The 24,181-nt window shown below is 34.8% G+C and overlaps 1 protein-coding gene across 1 annotated transcript in view; it reads left to right on the forward strand.

Annotated features, from left to right (window-relative positions):
* The window catches only part of LOC116169090 (cadherin-related tumor suppressor), a 137,116-nt gene that overhangs the window by 59,492 nt on the left and 53,443 nt on the right, over window positions 1-24,181 (forward strand). Inside the window, exons 4-5 of the mRNA XM_031485117.1 lie at window positions 2,044-2,277; window positions 21,074-21,275. Coding sequence (XP_031340977.1) covers window positions 2,044-2,277; window positions 21,074-21,275 — 436 coding nt within the window. The remainder of the gene's footprint in view (window positions 1-2,043; window positions 2,278-21,073; window positions 21,276-24,181) is intronic.

Here is a 24,181-nt window from a genome sequence, read left to right on the forward strand (position 1 = left end):
TATTGCTCAATAAAAATATGTTAAATAACATTTTTATGTTTAGGCAGATATTTGAAATATGTTTCAGATCTTTTCGAATTTAAATGGATTTTCTGATCGTCTCGCTTTACAATTTGGATAAAGCCCCGACTAAAATACCCGATCCAAATAAAGCCAGCGCATAAACAGTCGCATTTTCTAAAAAATACGGCCCAATCATTCCGCCAGCCCAAATGCGAACAAAACAGTTACTCCAGGTGGATGCACCACCATGCTCCTCGGACTCTCGGGTGCTACATTCTCCCCTAAAACCCCGAGCCCCTAGAACTTTCGTGTTACCGCCAGAACAGAAAACTTTGATCACATTCACGTCAAAAATCAAAAACGTATTCGTTTTCCTAAACATTTCGGGGGAGTGCATAGTGGGGGTGTTGCTCAACACACAGAAGGAATCGATTATCTTTTCCTGAAAAGTACTGTGACGATTGCTTTAGACTACCTCGAAAGTTTGCGCTACTAGAAGACGGTTTGCCACCCACATTATGTTGCTCCAAGGAATATTCCTGTTCGGAAAAAGATGGGTTCCCGAGAGAGAGATAATTGCCATCCACACGATTTAAGACTTCTCTTGTATTTTTGTGGCCGGATCAGCTTTCGAATAAATTGACCCCAAGCAAATTCCTCCTTCCCCTCAAATTTACACTTCTACGAAAAATTTTCCCCCTGGGGAATTCACCTTTGTCTGTTAGGCCCTAAGAATGAACATTTAGAAAACTCGTCTATATCAGTGAGAAGATTCGCTCTGATGATTCCTCCGAATATTCATCCCCCATGTGAAAAATACGGCCACGGTAGATTTGCTCCGAGTGATACCGTCTCCAAGGAAAATTCGCGCTCGCTCACTACGAATTTGCTCCAAGAAATATCGCCGAATAATTACCTGGGGAATATTTTTATATCTACTCCAGTTCTCTATACGGAAGCCTTCGATGGTGTATTACCTTCAATGTAAAGCTTTTGATTTTAGACCCCTTGAGTCATTTTTATTTTGGACGCCCTTTATTGATCCCTATAATTGCTTGTTAGGTACTTCACCTACCCCTAAATCCAATATTAAACTCTTTGCCACTGATCCATTGTTATTTTGACCGGATTACTTACTATTTTTCGTATTTTGTTCTTGTTTTCCTACTAGAAATCCACATCCCTTACAGAAATGATAGCCTTTCAGCCCTATCCGTCGATAAGTGGTGGTGGTTTCTTAAGATCTTTCATTGCAGATCACTAATTCGATCACTTTTTTCGTGTTTCTTAATCTATCATTTCGCTCCTTTAAAGAATGATCCTGATTCTTTGATACTGATTTGATGTTCGTATAATTCAAAATGTACAATTTTTATAGCATTGGAAATGGCAAATTAAATTGCGATAAAACAGACGCTTTCACAAAATGTTAAATATTCATCGGCAATTGACGATTTATCCTGAAATACTGAGATGAGGTTTTTTGCGTCGCCAATCAAGCAGATGAGACATCTTTTGAATACAAAGAACGCGTGTAAGTGGAAGTGTGATTTATTTGTTGCCTCAACTTCTCTAAGTAAATATAAAAGTTGTTCAAATCCCCAATGGAAGATAAAACCATTACCGTTAATTACGTCGCTTGAAAAAAGTTAGCCTCTCTATTTGAAGCGTTATGGTGCTTTTTCAAGTGAGCACTTTTATGAAATTTGGCATCGTCTAATACGGATGAGATAAATTGGAATTTTTTCAACGTGCCCGGCGAGTATGTGAACGTTCGTTACCGAACAGCTAAATGATACTTAAAAGACATCGAAAGAACTAGCCGCATTAACAGTCAGACGGAATGTAGTTGGGGTTTTTATCCCCTATAGTTGCACAGGTGTTTTATAGACACGGTAGCAGAACCTTATAGTAATCCACAAGTGAGAACGTGCTTCGCCGAGAACATCTTCAATTGGTTATTACCATCAATAAATAAAATTTTTACCGTTCCTACTGCATCGTCAGGTACATATTTTTACTTTCGACTTTTTATTTCAGGTGACCGACACGAACGACAATCCACCGGTATTTGCGGAGAGCGCATATTCATTTGATATTCCGGAAAATGCTGCACGAGGATCACGAGTTGGTCAAGTACGAGCCGGCGATCCTGATTTAGGAGTCAATGCACAATTGACTTATTCCGTTATTAGCGATTGGGCTAATGACGTATTTTCACTTAATCCACAGACCGGAGTCTTCACGCTCACCGCACGACTCGACTATGAGGAGGTAAGTCAAATTTTACTTGGCTTTATGCATTTTATTTATGTAATTACCTAACTGATAAACATGTACCTTCAAATATCGTTAATTAATAACGCGATCATTTTCCGTTCTCTAATTAACTCTAGCAACTTTGATAACCTGACTTGCGTGCAGTGCTAGTAAGCGAAATTAATGGGATAACGATTACAAGATGAAAGTTAGAATTTACAACAGAGATAGTCACGCGGCAATTTTACGCCTATGGGGTAAATATTTAGCCTTAATAGAAATGGTGGAGTTTTCCTTCTAAGTTCGCTGTTTTCAATCAATTTTCTGTGTAGGGTAGTCCAAATTGCACTACATTCAAACATGATCAAAATTTTCAATCGAAAAAACATAGATCTCTAAAATACCACTTCCATACTAGAGGAAACGAGGAAGATACTTTGGTGGCATTTCGGTTTCAAGTAGTAGTGTATAAGATACATACTCGTACATAGGGTTCCCAAAGGTTCAGAAACCGCAAAACTCTCCTTTGTTTCCCTAATTCACTCTCGCCTAAACCTCAAAATCGTCATGAACACTTCATTTACTCAAAATCGTCGTGAAACGTTGATTTTCATGCCTACTGTATGTCAGGAAAATGTTAGTTTCTATGACGGAGGCAGACCAGTCTACTTTTCCTGCCACCTGTCACTTTACCGGCCACACCTGTCACTTTTCCTGCCACACTTGTCACATTGATGTATATCTATAATGACATGTCATCATTGACAGATTGACATTAATCAAAATTCTATATGAAAATTGAAATTTTATATTAAAATACGATTTCGGGTAAAATTTAATACAAAACTCGTCAGTAAAGTGACACTACTTGACTCAAAGTAATGGAACGTGATATTGGGGAGTAATATTGGATATTAGAAGCCAAATTTCTATGTTAACCGTACACAAAATACATTTTTTGTGTAAAATTTAATACTGAATACTTCTTGCAATAAGTCACTTTTTCATAAATACTGTATTTTACGAGACAGACTAATACAATGTACAACACACTGCCACTAGTAGCTTCTGTCCACCATTAATTATTAAATTTTTGTTAAATTATCTTAATGAATATTGACTTTATTGGTACCACTGGAAAGCATTTTTCAGTAGCTTTGCAACGATGTGTCACAAGTACGGGGTTGCCATTTAGGATTTTTGAAGGGGGGGCTGGGGGTTTAGAGGGGGTGGGGGGTTGTCACTCATATCATCATTCTGGTTCCCCTCGATACTCCCGAAACGATTTTGCGCGACTAGTTTGGAAAATATGGCCGACTGCAAGTTTTAAAATTGACACCCTGTATAATCAAGTTTTCTGTTATTCACGAAGATAAAGGGAAATTAACCATCTTGTGAAAGATAATTCATTCAATGGTTAAAATATCCATTTATATAATAAATAACCACTACTACTCAACAGTTGTAGTCAGAATTTGAGTTGCAATTTGAAATTAAATACATTACAGAATAATAATTCAGCATATTTTAAAATTTAAGTTTAAACCACAATTATGTAATGTAAATTCTAAATTTGGTGAAAAATTCTAATGTGAAGTCAGAATTCTTAAAAAAGCAGATGATGATTAATTTGACTTAATTGCTCTCTTCTTGTGTATCAATTGACAATCTATGGCTGCTACGGCATTTAAACGTGTTATCTTCATGAATTTGTAAGCGGGAAAACATGTAATTATATTACAAAATTGTAATAAAGTGTCGTTTTTGGAAGTCGAAAGGTGGGATTTAGAGTTTCTCATAATTAAAAAAGTTCACCATTATGGCACCGTTTGTCAAATTTAACACGTACTGCTTTCTGTTGTATAGATAAATAATTAATTCTGGAAAACTTTTTTTTGGCTATTTTTTGTAGTATTGTTATGTGTACAGAGTGAGTCAAAGATTGCGCGGAGTAACTTAACGCCTTGAAGATGAGATTTTCGATAGATTACTTTTGTATTATGATATGGTTGAGTCTCCACATTTTAAAAATATAGGGCGTTAAAATGGTATATTTTTTTAAATGGAACTCCCTGTATTTGAATAACTTTTTTAATTTTACGTGTAATTGTGCGACTTTTTTATTATATGGTTAATATCCGAAAAACTAGTAGTTTTAAAGATTATGCGATTTGTAAGAAAAATTTGGCATTTGCAAGCGTCAGCATATTGTCAATATTATTACTGAAATTTTGATTCCAGGATCTATATACATATTTTATCCTGAGTAAAGCAAAAGTGAAATAAATACATACAATTTAAAAAAATAGCTTACATGGTGTTTTTTTTGTAGGTCTAAAGTTACAAAACTCCATATTTTTTAAATGGAACACCCTGTATATTTTTCTATCATCTTTTAGCTCCTCCAAAAACGTTCCACTTTTGATAATAATGTCCCTATACTTATTTCTGATAGTTTTCGAAATATGTATCTTAGTTTTCCTGGTTTTTATATTCTAATGTACTATACAGGGTGGCAATTTGAAAACTTACCACTCCCATGTCTTAGTAAATAAACGAGATATTTAAAAAAATCAAAATCCGTGTCGGTAATTCGGAGGGGGAATCACAATGACATAGTTGGCGACGCACTCCCTCCAACCCCCTGCGCCCCAGTTACCCCAACTTTTAAATTTTAAATAGTGACCCCCCATGTGTGATACGTCGTTGGAAAGAAAACTTGTAATTTTGGACCTACAAAAAAACACCCTGTAAGCTATTTTTTTAATGTTTCATAGTAGATGTATTTATTTGACTTTTACTTTACTCAGGATAAAAAAATATAGAGCATTTTAGGGCCCTACTTTGTGAGCGCACCCTGTATAATTCCAAATATTTTTAAGAGGTGGAGAATAGTCAACCATATCGTAATAAGAAAGCACTCTATCGAAAAATCTTATCTTTAAGGCATTAAGTTACTCCGCGCAATTGTTGACTCATCCTATACAGGTAAAGTCGGAATCTGGGGGGTAAAATAAATATGTTTTAAACGCGACATTCTTAAATTGAAAAAACCCTCTGTACCTAATCTCAATATTTGTCTTGCGTCAGGGTTTTAAATGTGTAAAATTTTAAATTGAGCCTTGTACGCCGGATTGTGTAGTTTAACTAAAAATTCGAAGTCATAAGTCTGGAATAAACTTATGGCAATTAGTGTACTATGTAAAATTGGTATATAAGTTCCAAAATAATAAAATGTTCAGTTTCGTCACCAAAATTTTACAAGCTCGAAGTAGAAAATTATAACTCCTAAATATTGCACTAAAATTAATTTATCGTTCATAAATTTACCTACGTATAAACTTAAGAACCAACAGAACAAAATTCTGATTACTTGTAAATTATTGTAAGAATTCAAGTCATGATTTCAATTTCAAATCCATAACCAGGATTTTACAGCTTAAACATTGCAAATTTTGTATTTTAAACCAAAAGTTCAAAGTTCTTCTGACTCTGAATTTAAAATGAAAATTTTGACGTTGGATGTGGAATTGGGCTTGAAATTTTAAGTTGTAACTTTTCAAATGTACCGTTTGAAGATAGAATTGTTAAAAATTTGGTTATCTTTGATAATCATTTTTTACTTATAATGCTGGAGATTCTTTCAGTAATATCTTCGTATGGCAAAATCGAAAGTCTTTAGTTTCTGGGATTCCGACCATTAGTCCAGTCAAAATAGGAAAATCAGAGGAACTAAAAATACTAGTTCCAATTTTTTCAGAAATGTGTAGGGAGAGGTTCCCTGAACAAGAAAAAATAACGTCCCTCCAAATTCCGGAGTCGCAGAGAAAGGGGGGGGGGGGCTTTAAACGACTCATTTTTCAGTTTTTCGCTTTTAACTGAAAGTGGTGCGTTACAATGAAAAAGTTCTTCAGTACAGAATGAAAGCTTATTAAAATTGCTACAAGTTTGGTTATATACATCTTTACGAAAAACTGAACCGTTTTCGTGCTACCGGCTCCGGAAAGGTGGTAATTTCTAAACAAAATTGTTTTTCACTCACGTTTTTCGTATATTTTTGGCTTCTAAATCCTCCCCCGGTCATTTTAGGGGAAAATCGTCACAATAAAACCTGTACAGCATTAACATCCCTATAGTTCGAACCTGCTGAAGCGCGAATTATCTCCATACCCCATGACTATTCCACGAAGGATGCTTCAGGAAATCTGCTCTCTATGAGGCTTTCCCTGTGTGCATGGATGCAGTGCACCTCAAAACGATTTACACTGTAGTGGACGGTGGCTTTCTCCTTCACAGAGTCAAGTGGAATGTTGGGACCACTGTCTCTTTCATCTGTGAGCAGTATGCTTCATATATAATAAATCACTATTCTTCCAATTGTGCAGTTGTATTCGATGGGTACGAGGACATTAATACCATAAAACGGTTCAGTTTTCGAAAAAATGTATATAACCAAACTTGTAGCAAATTTAATAAGCTTTCATTTTGTACTGAAGAACTTTTTCACTGTAACGCACCATTTTCGAGTTAAAAGCGAAAAACTGAAAAATGAGTCGTTTAAAACCCCCTCCTTCCCCCAGCGGCACCGGAATTTGGAGGGACTTTATTTTTTCTTGTTCAGGGAACCTCTCCCTACACATTTCTGAAAAAATTGGAACTAGTATTTTTAGTTCCTCTGATTGCCCATTTTTTGACTAAATTGGCTGGGCTATACTTGTTCAAAAGTTACAGCCCTTTGAATTTTCTTTCGAAATTGGTTTCTAGTCTATAACTTTTGATTGTGAAGTCTAATCGAAAAAGTACGAATTGTTTTGGATTCTACGCACCAAAATTAATAAGAAAAAGTGTTTCCCGAGAAATTTTGGTGCAGTCGATTTTTGGTAAAAAAGGAAGGTTATACACTGCCTTTTTTTGAGCCCCGAAAAAAAAATTGTCTCAGGTCGACCCGGAAAAAAAATGTTCTTATAGAATGTGGCCTGCAGAATCCATAATTTCAAACAGTTCCAAGATTGGGCTACTAGTCAAGTCAAAATAGGAAAATCAGAGGAACTAAAAATACTAGTTCCAATTTTTTCAGAAATGTGTAGGGAGAGGTTCCCTGAACAAGAAAAAATAAAGTAGCAATTTTAATAAGCTTTCATTTTGTACTGAAGAACTTTTTCACTGTAACGCACCATTTTCGAGTTAAAAGCGAAAAACTGAAAAATGGGTCGTTTAAAGCCCCCTCCTTCCCCTAGCGGCACCGGAATTTGGAGGGACTTTATTTTTTCTTGTTCAGGGAACCTCTCCTCCCTACACATTTCTGAAAAAATTGGAACTAGTATTTTTAGTTCCTCTGATTGCCCATTTTTGGTCTAAATTGACTGGGCTACATGTTCGACCTTAGACCTTGACAAAACCCAAATTTCTTTATCTCAAAAATTGTTTTTTCCAAAAGACGACCTATCTTTAAAGGTCCAAATGTGATTGTTCAAGTGATCTACATTTAATACATAACATTTTAGTGTTTGAGAATCCTGCGTCTTTCCAAACTCCGATTAGAGACACTGGGGTTTAACAATGACCGGTGGTAGATCCTGTATTTTTAGCTAAATTGTAAATTGAAGCTGTAGATTTTAGTGCTTGTTTTAAATTGAAAGCACGGCCATGAAAAATTTTTTTAACTGTAAGGCTTCCGTCTGAAAGATTCAATAAGGCGTGGAACTAGACCTTATGTAACTTCCAAATAAGTCTTCAACTTCAACACCGTGGCAAATTAGTTTGCAGTGAATAAAGTTTCATTACGGCCTTAGTAGTTAATTACCGAGGTGGAAAGCGGGCGCACTCCCAAGCTCACTTTTTATCCCTCTTCTTCTCGTCTTTAACGATTCGGTTATGTTTAATTTGCTCGAAACGAAATAACTCAATTGAAAAGGATCTAATCCGTACGTATTACGTCGTTACGTCTGTACGCATTTCTGTATATAATTATGTTTAAGCGAGCATACGGGCATAAATTATGAAATTTTGACATTTGAAAGTTCTCTTTTCATTGAGATTATTATACCTGTCTGCATCGGAAAAAGGTTCAACTCGAAACGTATTTATAATTTATTTTTTGTTAGCCGGCTTCGCGGACGATTTCCGTAAACGCCCTTACATAAAAAAAGGGTAATTAATATTTTTTGGAAATTTGTCTTACTCATTTACCGTTACGGCCGAGTTAATTAAATTTCGAATTATAACGTTGCATGTTAAAATAATGATTTAATTATTGCCTAGAATAGTAAATAAATAAATTTCGTATATAGCGAGTCGCTTTTACCCGATGAAATCATAAAAATAAGAGGAGAATCGTAAATTGTATCGGAATATAACAACATTTAATCATTGGTGGTCGTGGTTTTGTAAAAACAACCGGTAATCGTAAGTCAAGCATTTTTGTAGCGGTTTACCGACGTTTCCCTTAAAAATGCATACAACAGTGCGTTGACAATAGTTTACCTTTTTGCTCTTTGTTTTATGCCAACTCGCTTTTTGCGCGGTTTGAAGTATGATAAACGCCGAATGGAAAAAATCGCGAAGGCCTACGAGTCGCGTTTTGATTTTTGAACGCGCGAGCTTTAGCAAAACCGGAAATTCAGATTGCACTTTCAATCTTGTACCTGAACAACTTTTATTCACTTTCTCATGAACTTGCGAAGTCATTATTAGCATAACGTTATGTAAGTGCGTTCGATACAGCATTTTTATGTAAATTTTCCTATTTATAGAAAATTGTACCGGGGCATTTATTAAACTATTTTGATGTACCTACATCAAAATTGGTCCCCGACACAAATTTCTTCGGACGCCGAGAAAATTTATTAACACTTTGCATTCATTAAACAGTTGGAGTTTGTTTATATCGAATAACATGAATTCTTCAAGCTTCTATTATTATCAAGTGCTTTCAGAAGTAATGGGAAATATGCGGAGGGGTTAGTATTTTTTTTGTATTTAGCATAAACGTGGGTGCAAGACTCTGTTGATTTTAAATTAATATATTCAACATTCACAGTTATGGCATCGTTATATTTTAGTGTTGTCATAACATAGAAGGTACGTACTTAACTATTACCATGGAATGTAGATCTTGATATATTTTCTCAATTTAAACTCTTCCTTTTGTTTCTATATTAAGCAGAATTCGTTATAACCACCAACAAAACGTAAAATAAATTCACTTTTAATTCGTTTTAATTTATATTACTCCCAAATTTACAACACCTATTTTAGTACGGTCCGAAACTTTTATGTTCTCGTTAGCGTACTTTTCACCGTTGCATTCTTTTTTATTCCCCATTCGTGGGTCGGTCAGGCTATAAAGTATAACATTTTAATAAACACGACAGAAAGTTACGTGCGATTCGATTATTTCTTATAATGAGAAATTTTATTCTTCGTTTATTTTTTATTCAATGTCCTATTCACATCGGAAAACTGCTATCTTTCTTTTTATTGCAATTGACACTACCCTTTGGTATTACATGTGAGCCGAGGAAAAATCAATAAGCAACCCCCCTCTTTAAAAGTAATTATAAACATCCTCCAATGATCGAAAATCCCCATGAAACGAATTGTCTAGATAATGAATTGATAGATGCATTCGATTTTTTGAAAGCAGCAGTTTGAATGTTGAATTTTCTGATCATTTTTACTGTATGAAGTACAACGAATTTGCCTGTCACTCGCCTCATTTGCTTAGAGTGCTCAACTTACAATCTCGGGCTCATTCGGTAAAAACCTATTACCGCTGTTATTTGGTTAAATCATGTATGCAGCTTTTATTGTTAATTTGTTTTGTTTGCACGATACCTTAAAATGTGACGAAAATAAAATATAGAAAATTTAATAAAACGCAAAGTTTTGCATGTAGATATAATAAGGAATACCACATGCAGTTGAATTAGGGCCACTTTCATTCTTTAATGATACATATCATTATGATGAAGATTATAGGAATCCATGGCATAAAAAATGTAGTATAGTTTAAGATGTATAAAGGAATTGTGCACCAAATGCAAAAAAATTCAAACCATTAAACTCGTGTCTGTAGAAGGAGCTTTCATGAAATGTATATAATAGCTTGATTATTATACTTGATTCTTATTTTAACGAGCAATGCTAGATAACAATCAATATTCGTTAAGGCAAATAACGGTAGTTACTTGTTAAATTTCGGTTCGTCACAAGTTCATAACCTGAAGATATTTCTAATACGGGCCGCTTCGCGGATATTATTAATAATTTCAATCACGTAATTAGCTAAACGTAGCCGTATCGATACGTATAGATAATTACATCCAATAAATCAAAAAGCGAAATACCTTAACCTCAATATAATACGCGACGTCCAAATCGGGCGTACGGGAGTCCGATCCACCGCTAGTTTTCGAGAAAGCTCTCGCGACAAAAACTAGAAACGAAGCTGGATGTCGCAACGCGAAGAACAAAGACCGACCGGGTTCCGGTAAATGCATTAAAAGACAGGTCCGCTTTTTTCGGAAACATTCAGCGAACAGAGATAGACTTTAATTGTAGTTACTTTGTGTCTTTTTTTAATTAATTATCATTTTTATATATCGCGGCAAATTTCGGCGGGTCAAATAATTATGGCCGGTTCTTCACGTCCGTCCGTATGTCTTCCTCGGATGAACAATAAAAATTCCCATCTCGATCGCTCTTGTTTTATGGTGGTGCGAACGCTTGTAGAACTCAATCCCGTTTTAATGAGTTATTGTGATACCAATGTAAACACCATGAATCTATTCAAGGAACAACCGTAGAATTGATCGCGGCATTATTGTTCTAACATCGCCTATATTTCACTACGTGTGGAATAGAATAAAGTGATTTTTAATATGGATACGTATACCGTCCCACAATGCGTAGGTATTATATAATAAGAACTTATTCTTTGAAAAAGTGCTTGGAAATAATTACTGCGGTTCATTTAACATCTATGCACGATCGTAAAATGGTGGAGGTGTTGTAACTTATTGCGATTTAATGTCTGCTAAGCGACACCTTTTCATACATAAATCCTAATCAGAATATTAAAAATTCCTTTCTTCTTTTTTACTTACATTTTTGATAATCTGCTAATTTCATAGGTTTCGACCTACCGGATCCACTTCAGACCCTTTAAAGAATTCACTGTTGACCTCTGCAGATTTTTTAATAGTGGTACTTTTTCTGGATTAACCTCAAATAATTAGATATGGATTTACCTCAATGAATTAGAGAAGAGAAATTGCTCGAAAAATCCTCTTATCCGGCACTTCTACCCAATCTCGGAGAACTAGTTAAGGTTACAATTATTGCGAGTACCTAAGCTCTTTGGGTATTCATTATTGAGATCATGGAGCTTAAAAATGTAAGAAACTGGAAAAGTTTAAATTTAATACCATTAATGTGTTAAAATTCCCGCTAGGATTTTGTAGATGAGGGAGAAAACAGCATACGTTTTTTTATGATATTTCGAAATTCTTTAAATTAATGTTTATGATATTTGCTTCAAGCTGGGTCATTCTACCTTGGTGAAATTTAAAGTGATTGAAATTCCAGGATTCTTGCACGATTTTCTTTGTTATGAGAGACTAAGGTTCTTTGGGGTGCAGGATTCAAAACACAATTGCTGTCTGCCGTATTTTTTGGAGCCACCGTTGAAGTCGGGGGCACGTATCACATTTTAGATCACTCTAGCTCATTAATTTATTAGCAAAATTTAATGAATTTAGAAGCTTGAACACATAACTTCAACTTCCAATGAGTTCTCAGGTCACGCGTTAACCGTTCAAGTGTCCAAGGACCATTAATTCTGTTGTACAATTACAAAGTAGGGTTAAAATCAATACCAAAACGACTGTAGCTTTTTTGATGACAGCTTCAGTTAGCACACGATATTTAATAGCAAATAAACTTTTTTCTACAACTGTCAAAAAAACCTGTCATTTTCTGACGAATTTCGAAGCGCGAAGTACTAGATTTTTAAACGGTTAATTAATAAGTAAGGTTGCCCTTGACAACGTGCGCGAAATCGTCAACAGTGAAAAAAAGTATATCGCGCACGTGACAAAGTTGAACTTAAACAGCAAATTTAATTAACAAACGGTTCAGTTGTAGAAAAAATATTGTATATAACGCTAGCGCGAAGTTATTTCGCGCATTTGACTGATATTTTAACTCGGCCTCGCCTCGTCAAAATACCTTCAGTCTCAATGCGCGAAATTGAACTTCGCGCTCTTGTTATATAAATAACTATTGTCTACTAACTGCCAGCTAATATTTAATCTCCCAGTATGCAATTATGCATTCTTTATTAAATGCCCACAGTAAGGCCAAAAGTAATGTTAAAGTGAATAAAACAACAATTACTATCAAAAGTGGCTCAATAACGAAAGTAATTTCAGTTTATTACACTCGCAAAAATAATTAATTAACAATATTACATCTTCTCCAAATTTAAACTCTCACTAAATATTGCTAGGCACAATTAATTACGTGCATTGCGTATATTATGTTTTAAATTATTAGGCTAACAAATAGGGAGGAATCTATTCTTGTTGCACATCCCTGGTTTGAGTTTCTTCAAAACTTAACTTTTTTGCACGAAAGCATATTTTGCGAGATATTTTGAGACCCACCACCTTCCCTTTATTGTAATTATTTCTCTCGCATCGGTTCGCCTTTTATTGAACGAAGTACAATCGATGTGGCAATTTTGACATGGATGTTCAGTTTGATTTTATAAGAACCACATACCTACCGTTAAAATTTCCAAAAATTATTCCACAAATAAGAAATTTACTTTTACACATGTACGAAAGGAGATTTCGACGTTTTTAATATACGATCAACTTTTTTTAACCTTGTTTGCGCGTAGGCAGGTTTTTCAGTTTTTTAAATGCAATTTCAGCAAAATCGGTCCATAAACAAGAAAGTTACTTCTGCAAATGCGCGAACGCATGATTGTAAAATAAGAAATTAATTTTATGATTTATCTAAACACTTATTAGTCTCTTGTATTTTTTAGCGCATTTTCCAACTCATGTTGAAAGGCGCTATTTGGCCACTTTCTCCATTCGTCCGGGATCTTAACTTACTCCCTCCAGTTTTCAAGATATTTCGTATTTATAAAGATATTTTTTGGAAATGTTAACTAAATATGCTTCTAGTAAAGACAAGCATATCGCATATTGTAAAAATCAGACGTGCGCATGCGCAAACTGCGCAATGCTAAGTCTTTTATTTATGAGAATATTTATGCCGTATTAACTTATTTTTTTCTACATATAAATATACCGTTATATGACTCTTGGGAAGTACTTAACAATTCATAGAAAATGCAGTAAAGTTACTTGCCCTAACGCGAAAACCCTATGTTCATTTTTTCGTATCTTCGACCGTTATCGAGAAAAAATAGTAATCACTTTTCTGTAGTTCTCTAAAATGGTGCAGTAGGCCCTGGCTTTATTTGGATAATCTCTTGATTTTTTTAGTTTCGACAGTTTGTATTTGAAATTTTATCTTATGTTTGCAGAAGATATAAAGAAAAAACTTAAAAAATGTTCCCCCTTTTCTCTCTTCCATATGCGTTTCTTTCGTAACATTTCTTTCTTTGTTTCTATCGTTTCTCTTTTATACTCACTCTTGTTGATAGACATTCGTTCACCAATTCGCTTTCTTTCTCCCTCTTCTGCTCTTATCAAGGCTCTTATCTTACCGCAATGCGTTCCGTTTCTATTCTTAACTTCTCCATTTTTGTTTCTTCCGCTATGCAGTTTGGTATTTATCGCTATACTAACTACTTTTTACTCCTCCCATTCCTTCTCTCCCCACAGCTCAGCTCAATACACTTTTTACCATCTGATCAAATAGGTACTATTTTATTATTCTATACTCATACTTTCTTTTCCGATTTTTCATACTTGCTTCTTTCATTTGTTTGCACGTTTAGTCTATTATTATTTTGCATGTAGCATCCTAAATATCTAGGAAATTCTCTCCCCCTTTTTTTACTATTTGCTCTCTCTCCTTCCATATTCTGCTTCAATTTTTTCCTCCGCTCTTTACAAATCTCATCTTCAATTTTAAAATATTTAGCTCTCTTCTAACATTTATTTATTCTTCAGATCATTTCTATTTCCTTCCCCTATTTTTCCTCTTTTTTCACTATTAGTGTAGCATCCGGGTCTACCAATTATTTTCTTTGCTCCTAATACAAGTCCTCCACAATATCTCTATTGATATATTTTCTCCCTATATATATGTGTTAAATAACGTTGGGTTGGACATCCATTGTTAAGTCTTTAGCTCAACTAGGTATGAATGCTATCATTTTTCTACTTTTTTTCAATTCTTATGTAGTGCAGATACATACAGGCTGTTTCACGCACACCGTTACCTAAAAGTTAGTTTTTCATGATCTTTCGAAAGAAAATATTATCATGATTGTTTCACTTTCGGTTCTATCGGATGGTTGATAGCAACTTTCTTATTTTAAATAGCACATCCTGTATTTTATTGCATTTTCAAAATCTTTATGAAAGTCTACGTCGTCTCAGACTATATTTCCCTACACCCAGCATCAAAGGTTTTCACCTCTGGGCCCAATCCACCTGCTTTCAAAAATGTTCGTCAAAGACATTATATTAATCATCATGGGCGCTTTGTCAAGTTGAAACCAGTAATGTTTACCAGGCAATATTTCCAAGAATTGTACCATGACGCATTTATTTCAAGGCCTCCTAAGGAAATTATGCATATCAATCACAATTTTAGAAAATCTAAACGGAAAGCATAACCGATAGGTATATGGAATGTAATAATTGATTCATGTAGAATATTTTTTTCGACATTTGAAAGTGCAATGTTGCATTTGAAAAAATCAACTTTTTACGGTTATAACGGTTTACGGTTATAAGTTATTAAAATTGGTCATTAGTTATAAAACACCCTGTAGAAGACCGATCAAAACAAAATCATACAGCATCAAGTCAGTATTGTTGATTTTGGAAGACTTTTTGAAATTCAAGGAACTTCCAAAGGCAACTCGACCGCCACTCATTTTTCATCGCACGTTATTTTCTTTCGATAGATCATGAAAAACTAAGTTGGTATACAAATTTTCGCATTTATGTATGTACATTATTAACGGGAGTCGGAATACTTTTAGGTAGGTATAACGGTTGGCGTGAAAAACAGCGCCTGTATAACATCCATCGTTTTCCTTCATTTTCAAAATGCTCTTTCTCCTTTCTTCCTCTTCCTTTTCCTGCCTCTAATTTAGTACCATGGGGATATTTTCTCATCTGGTAGTCCTTTCCACTAATTAACAAAATGCTTTTTAGGGGTTGAGATTAACAGTTGTAAAAGCGCTTTATAGAAATTTCTCACGGACATTTCAAATTAAGTGCGTAGGTATATGTGTGATTCATTTTTGTCTCTGTTAGAGGATAACGGATTATTGTTTGTGTTGTAATCTGCATGAATCACTTACGTCGATTGTGAATAGAAGGACAATAAAATTGTTAGGAATTGAAATATGGATAAGTAGTCTCGTTTTATAGGTCGGAGAGTAAAGTTGTCTGTGTATTAGTGAAATATATACTACATTGTAAGTGTAATTGTTTCGTTTCTTGATACTATGTAACTTGTTCCTAAGTTTCTGTTTAATCTCATGCCATATCTGAGAAAAGCTTTCCTTTTCAATGCAAGAAGCATTTCATGTAACAATTAAGTTAAAACCGTTACTCCCCTAATTTGACCCCGATGAATCCAAACTCCCACCCGAAGTGATTTATTCGAAATGGTGTCCAAAATAGCGTCAAATTTCAAAAAAATTCAACAAAAGTCAAGTGTAAAGGTAGATAGATATACGTTCCGAACGCTTTCTCTTTCTCTTCTATTTTTGTGGTACTGGGTACTGCGCACATTCAAATATATCATATCAGCAACACAAATACATGATTTAAAGTAGCGCTTGCCTTAATTGTAAAAATTCACTAGCAATGTTTACGAAGTGGTCCACTCTGAAAAATAAGGGTAGTTTAAATGAACTTTTTTTGTATAAGGGAGTAAATGGAAAATCTGTACAGCTATTGTAGTATTTTTAATTATTACTTGTCTTGGATTTAACAGAACTTTCAAGAAACAAATACTATCCTAGTTGTCATGGAATTGATGTACCTATAATAGAAATATGTACAGAATGGCCCAACCAGAAGTATACAGAGGGCTTTTAGGGTATTAAATTTAGAAATTTCGAAAAATCCTCGAATACGTCAATTTTGTATTCGGGGGGGGACAACTTTTGGAATACAAATCACGAACCCAAGTCTTCACCCCTCTACGTAGGGAGCTTAACCCCTAAAATTTTAAATGGAATCTTATGGCAAATGGCACGTTATTTGAAAGCCAATTTAATCGTGATTACTAATCTGCTTTGCTTTTTAAATTCTATTGATTCGTTTCGGAGATATTCGCATTTGAAATGGTTTTTTCCAAAAAAAACAAAAACAAATGCGATCTAAGTCCCCTTGTATTAAAAAAGGTTTAAATTGTGCAAAAAATAACAAATAACTTTAAACAGACAACATTTATTTCAATAAATGCTCGAATTGCCTTCCGCCTGCTTCCATGCAATAATAAAGATTTGCTTCAAAACGCTGCCGTACATGTTGCAAGATTTCAGAGGTAATCGCTCGAAATTGTTGAGTTATACCATAGTGTATTCTATTCTTACACTATGGTTATACGTGCTCGCAACCCTTGTAATGTTCCGGGCGGAGTAGCATAAACTTTATTCTTTAAATATCCCCACAAGAAGTAATCTAAAGGACTTAAATCAGGGGAAAAAACATTTCAAATGCGAATATCTCCGAAACGAATCAATAGAATTTAAAAAGCAAAGCAGATTAGTAATCACGATTAAATTGGCTTTCAAATAATGTGCCATTTGCCATAGGATTCCATTTAAAATTTTAGGGGTTAAGTTCCCTACGTAGAGGGGTGAAGACTTGGGTTGTCCCCCTCGAATACAAAATTGACGTGTTCGAGGATTTTTCGAAATGTCTAAATTTAATACCCTAAAAGCCCTCTGTATACTTCTCGTTGGGCCACTCTGTATAATGTATATACAGACCATACAACCCAATGGCTGTGGGGGTCTTCATTAAAAATAAAAAAGGCGACTAACTTTAGCACATTTTCCATGAATTCGAATGCAAAACGAACGAATATCTTCAAAACTGTAGGAGTAGATAAGGCCTCGGACTGAAGGACGGATAAAATGGCCATAATAGCGCCACCAATTCCTTATTTAAGTAAATCCAGATAATAATGAGTTTGTTTTATGCGAGGTTTTATGTTTGCTTTATAAAAGGCAATTGATTTACTGAAGGAGTATCATTTCCAAAAATTTCGAAAAAATGTATCAAATGTAGTCCACACTTCGCGTAGGTTTAAAAAATTGAAGTTAAAATACTTCCGGTAAAAGCGAAAGTCGTATAAAATTGAAAATATGTTAGCTGAAAATTTCCCAGGTAATAATCGACTCAGTTTGCAGTTGGGCCTCCTGTCCGTCACCTCTATATACCTGGAAGCAATTAAAATTGCCATAATTTAAGTGGAGTTATACATCCAAAGTAACCATAATGCTTTACAACTAGCGCATAGACTCTAGGTGAACTGTGAACACCAAAATTCAGTTACAAGCATTCTTGAAAATTTTATATTTTGTGAATAGCGAAAAAATTATTTGAAAATTACAGTTCGGAAGGGTCAGACCAGGACCGTAGCCAAATGGGGTGAGAGGGGGAATCTCCCCCCTCACCTTATGCGGGAGTTGGCATTTTTTTCCTTATGCGGTCTCTAGTTGGCATTTTTGAGGCTAAGAAGTTATTATAATAACGCAATCATCATTCCGAGGAAATTTATCCAACTGAATTACATTTCAGTGCCGCCTAAGAAAGCTCTTTGGTAACTGTTATTAGTTATTTATTTATTTATTGTCCCTTTCTTGTACAGTGTTAGCATAGAGGATTGTATTTCCTTTATGGTGTAAGAAGGGAAAAATTGACCCTTTTTGATATCTACTAAAAAAACGTTTTTGGAATTTTTGAAAAATCTTTGAAAATAGTTGAGGTATCACCGAAAAATGGAAAATGTGAAATTTCGTTTCCATTATCCCTAGCTTAAACAGACGGAAATTGACGGGTTCCGTTAGCACCTTCTTGGGCACTTTTTTTCGGAGGATCTGAATCTGTTATCAGAATTTCCATAACACGCTAGATGGTAGGTATTTTCTTAGTTCTCATGGGCGCCATAATAAGATATAGAACAAAAAAAATTCATTTGAATGCATCACCATCATAGCCATGTTGATTCAACAAGATCTAGATACCATTGTTGAGAAATGAATGCAAAACATTTGATTTTTGTTGTAAAAGTATGTAAAAGTATAAAGTGTGGTACGTCATTATTTTTCTTTTTTATTCTCTATCTCATTCCGTAATTATCCAATATGGCGACCATAAGAAAAAAGAAAGTACTACTTTTAAAGTAGTACCCTGTAGCTTCTATATCTAGTATGTTATGGAAATGCGGATAACAGATTCAGATTCTCCCAAAAAAGTGATCATAGAAGGTGGCAACGGGTACCGTCAATTTGCTACAGTTTAAGCTAGGGAAAATGAAAACAAAATTTGAAAATTTTTGTTTTTCGGTTATATGTTTGATTCGGATTTCTGGTGCTTCAAAACGTACATTTCCATAAAAAAAGACCCAACTATTGCAAATACAACCTACAGGGATCGTCTACTATTGACCTTGGTAACCATTCCCTTAAGCCACCCCTTTAAGTAAATGTGAGACCTATCACACAGCTTATTATACTTATTAGATTGCACCTTTTCGAGATCTGTCAGTATACCTTATCTGAGTGCAAGACTTACTTGTTATTTCTAACTTTTATCACATTTAGGAAATTCCCTCCACTACTCGAACCAAGGTCACAAAAGATTCCAATGCTCACTTTTATATACCTAGTGTTTAAGTAGCTATGCGTTTCATTTCTTGTTAGCAAGACTATTGCTTATTTCCTGTTCTTCGTTTAAGAGGTGGCGATGATCGGCACACAGAAAACAAAAACAAAAGTGTTTGTTTCATCAGGATGGTGCACCCGCACACAACGTTCACATCGTACGAAAATACCTATAGGAGAAATTTTTCATTTTCCATGAAATTGGTTCAATAGGTAGGCATTCTCGGACGGTTAAGGCGTTGTGCGCGGGTGCACCATCCTGTTGGAGCCAACACTTTCCAATTTTCGTTTTGTATGCCGTACATCGTTGTTGTAAGAAAAATGTTACTCGATACAGTATGTACTTTTTTACGGTATACAAAAATAAAGTTGATGATGATTTCCCCGAAACGAAACGTTGTATTGAAGATCTATCAGGACTGTCTTGTAGAGCTCAAATAGTGGCAATGAGAAAGTGTTATAGTAGGTATATTCATTCCCAGGAATTGAACGACGAGAGAACGAGATACAAAAATTCACCACTTTTCTCCCCCAAGCTAATGTTCAATTTTTGGTCAATGACTGCCAAACAATAATAATAATTACAAATGCCTTTATTTCATTACTTTGCATAAATATATAAATTGAAATAAGCTGTAAATGTAAAATAAAAATTTTAACTAAGGTAAAGAAATATAGTGGCGAGGTTCAGTATTGGGAGACAGCTCCACTTGCTGATCTTCCACCTAACCACGAAAACATAACTAATCACAAAGAAAAAGATGACGATTTGTAACATTTACCTAGACCTAGACAATGTAAATTATGTATAACACTGTATGGAGGAGTTGATGGAACGGATGACACCAGGAACGCTTTAGTAGGGGAAGAAATAATCCAATTTCGTTTTCTGATGTCACCTGCGACAGTTGCGCTTTACTGTAATTGTGGTATTTTTCTACTTCCATACTTGTACTGAGAAAAATGGCTCCCAGATGCGAACATTATCAGAGAAATTACGATGCAATTCGACCAGAAATTACTTCGAAGAAGTAGTTCTGACATAAAAGAGGCAAAACCCATGCCTCCATTAACTCTCTATACTCGTCCGTATGGAATCCAATCAGTTTTCACTACATTCTCCCATTCTGCGTGATTTATGGGATAATGGTGGTTTTTGTCGATTAGCGTTTTACATATAATTACGTTGTGAATACATCAGCTTTATTATCGCGCAACACTGAAACTGTCCACAAAATTGGATATTGATCGCTTCGGTATGGGGAAGAATGTCGGAATGTGAGCCGTTAAAGGCGAATAAATTTTCAAGAACATTTAACTCGGTGCATTCTCATAATATTTATGGAATATAGATTGATTCGTTGACAAGTTTTTCAGTACTGTCACTCGCGAGTTTCTAAGCGTTAAGTACGCTGCGGTATCTGGTTTGTTCCTCACATTCACCCTTCTATTAAGTTCATATTACCGCATGTTTTTCTAATAAAACTAACACGCCATGAGTACCCATACGTCTATCATTAAACTGGTTACTTTACGTCCTCAAGGTGTACTTTGTATTTTATTCAGGTTTTTTTTTGCTTTTGCCTCTTCTAGCATACTTGGTCATCGGAGTTATAAAATGCGAGCTGCGGGCTACAAATCTATTTGTAGTTATTTATTAATTATATCGTGTAATTTATTTGTCAACGACGCAAATGGAGATGGTAAAGATTTTATTTTTAATCGCCTTCTCCTTTTTTGTTACAGGTGCAACATTACATACTCGTGGTCCAGGCGCAGGATTCGGGACATCCGGCTTTGTCCAGCACGCTTACGGTTTACTGTAACGTGCTGGACTTGAACGATAACTCGCCGGTTTTTGATCCAATGTCCTACAGCAACGAAATTTTTGAAGATGTTCCCATCTCCACTTCGGTCGTTACCGTTAGCGCAACGGATATGGATTCCGGTAAGTGACGTAGCGCCTAATTTGATACGAATCATTTTGTATTGGGAACCCAATAAATTGATATAAACGTAAAAAAAGTTGGGTACTCCATTGGAATTAGGACAAGTTCCTTTTCTGTTTGAAGTTTAATTTTGACATTTAGATGTCAACAAAGCGAAGAAATTTGTTAAAGATTTGGTATTGAAATCAATTTTTAGTGAGTTGCTTCTTGTCCCAGTTACAGACATGCAGGTTTTTGAATTTTTTGAGACCCGATATTAAAATTATTGGTGACTCTTACATACTTTTTTTAATGCTCTCAAAAACCCATGAATGCTAAATGCTTTAATGATATGTCCTAGGCCCTTAAAAACTAAAAGATTCATTAAGAGTAAACCATTTAGAAGGATCTAGACGCCATTTGAAATCGTAAGCGAACCCTTAAGAGTTCGTAAAGATCCTTAAAAACTTTTAGTAGGTAGTCCAGGCTAAATAGCTCTAAAATAATTTATTTTAAAAAAAATAGTTAGCGGGCGAAACCGGAGTTTTCAGGCAGGTGAAATGAATAGAAATTGGGAAAAAATAATTAAAACAGCTGAATTTTTCCGCGGGTGAAATCCCGGGGGTTGAAAGGGGTGGAAAGTGGTGATTTGCAAATTGTGGCAAAACTATTAATTTTAGACGAAAATGTTAAATGTAAAAGTTATAGAGATTAAAAAAATGAGCAGCTTTTGTATCTGCACTATTTTCACATAACTTCCAATTTTCCTAGAAAAACCGGAAAAACTGTTTTTTTCGTTTTTTATTTTTATTTTTGCAAAAAAATGTAGGGGTTTGAAATTTGGAGGAAACATAGCTTGTTTTATGATAAAAAAGAAGATAATTTTTTGGGCCTGTAAAGTTGAACCGTTTCCAAGATCTCACGATTTCTGAAAAAACCACCTCTTTTTCAAGGGGATGAAAATCTATTTTTTTTCATCGTACAGAGGTGCGCGGGGTAGTAACATTTTCGTAACGACTTACATTTTAAGAAAAGCGGCAAAAACGGGGGGAACAGTTTTAAGATACACCGTTTTTGACAGTAGGTAAATAGGCTTTTTTGCAAATAAATTAATGTGTTGGATCCGCGCTAATATAAAGTTTTGGGAATCTGTCTTCTCTCTCCTCTTTAATGTTGCTAAAATATATTTTTTTGTTTCATAGTGCCCAACTGCCTTAATTAACGCATCTTTATTATTTCTGTTTTGTGCATCAGCATAAAACAGGCAGGGAACAGAGTCAGTGAACAAAAAGAAATTGTTCAGGAAGCAAAAGAATTCGATTTTACTTCGAAATGCTTTTATTGCGGTAAAATGCAGAAAAAAAAATAATAAAGATGTTTTAACTAAAACAGTTGAACATAAGATAACAAAAGAGAATATTTAAGCAAACATTAAAGAGAAGCAAGAAGACAGATTTCGAAAAAATCTTTATTAACATCTATAATGTTGATATATCATGTCAAAAACCGTGTATATCTTAAAACTGTTTTTCCAGTTTTTGGCGATTTTTGCTATAGGAATAATATTTTTTTATTTTTGTTTATTAAAATATCAGCCTTCCCAAAAATTTGCTTTATGGGCCCCAAAAATTATCTTCTTTTTATCATAAAACAAGCTATGTTTCCTCCAAATTTGAAACCCCTACGACATTTTTTTGCAAAAATAGGTATAAAAAACGAAAAAACAGTTGTGCCGGTTTTTCTTGGAAAATTTGAGGTTATGTGAAAATTGTGCAGATACAAAGGTTGCTCATTTTTTTAATCTCTATAACTTTTACATTTGACATTTTCGTCTAAAATTAATAGTTTTGCCACAATTTGTAAAACACCACTTTCCGCTCCTTTCAACTCCCGGGATTTTACCCGCGGAAAAATTCAGCTGTTCTAATTATTTTTTCTCAATTTCTATTCATTTCACCTGCCTGAAAAACCCGGTTTCACCCGGTAACTAATTTTTTTTGTACTTTTTTGGACTACAGGAATTGACTAATGAAAAAGCTCCCTAAACTTTTTAAATTTCTGTAACATTTGGTTTACGAACACACAAAGACTCTCAAAGATCGAATTAAGGGCTACTTAAAAGGCCTTTAGAAGGTTTTTATACACTCTTAAATGCACTTAGAGATCCTTAAAGCTGAGAAAGGGTCTTGAAAAGCTCTTCAAGATTCCAATATTAATTCTAAATTTTTGGAGAGAATACATGAAGACTCAAATACTCCAATCCTAAGGTAGCACAAGCTCTAGAAGTTTCTTACATACCTGTGCAGCAAGTTTTGTTGCAACCCCTCTCCGCTCTCCCAGTTGTGAATGTTTTTGTGTTTCCATTCTCGATTTGCCCCACGTTAAACGCCAAATAAATGCTATGTTTAATGGCAAACCTTCACTAAACAACCCAAAAAACAGCTAGCTAGCTCAATATTTAACAGATTTTTCTAGGGCACGTCCAGCCTCCGGCACAACAAAAGTCGATATTGACATAAATTTTATTAATCTGAGAAATGCAGCAGTCGATAGAATTAATTAACAAATTTTTAATTAACATCTGAAGACATTCTTGATACGAAATAGACAAATTGTAACATGAACACTCTGATCTAGGTTGTAATTTGGGCTCGATAAACACAAAACTAATCACTTGCAGATGATGGATTTGTATCTATGTACGTGCGTTTAACATTAATTTAGTGTAGTTCTATGAAGGGCACTTGGCAATTGGTAAAACACCGCATTTATGTCCTCACAGGACACTGATGATCCATGGTTCCGGACCGACTGCAATATTCTGATTGGTTCTAATAAACTGGCTTCGTGAAACGTTAATTCACCAGACTGACCAGGGCAGCTACTGAAATCCAGCTATTGACCTACTTATTATTTAAATTAAATT

This window comes from Photinus pyralis, unplaced genomic scaffold (assembly GCF_008802855.1).
Source record: "Photinus pyralis isolate 1611_PpyrPB1 unplaced genomic scaffold, Ppyr1.3 Ppyr1.4_LG4, whole genome shotgun sequence".
Lineage (NCBI taxonomy): Eukaryota > Metazoa > Arthropoda > Insecta > Coleoptera > Lampyridae > Photinus > Photinus pyralis.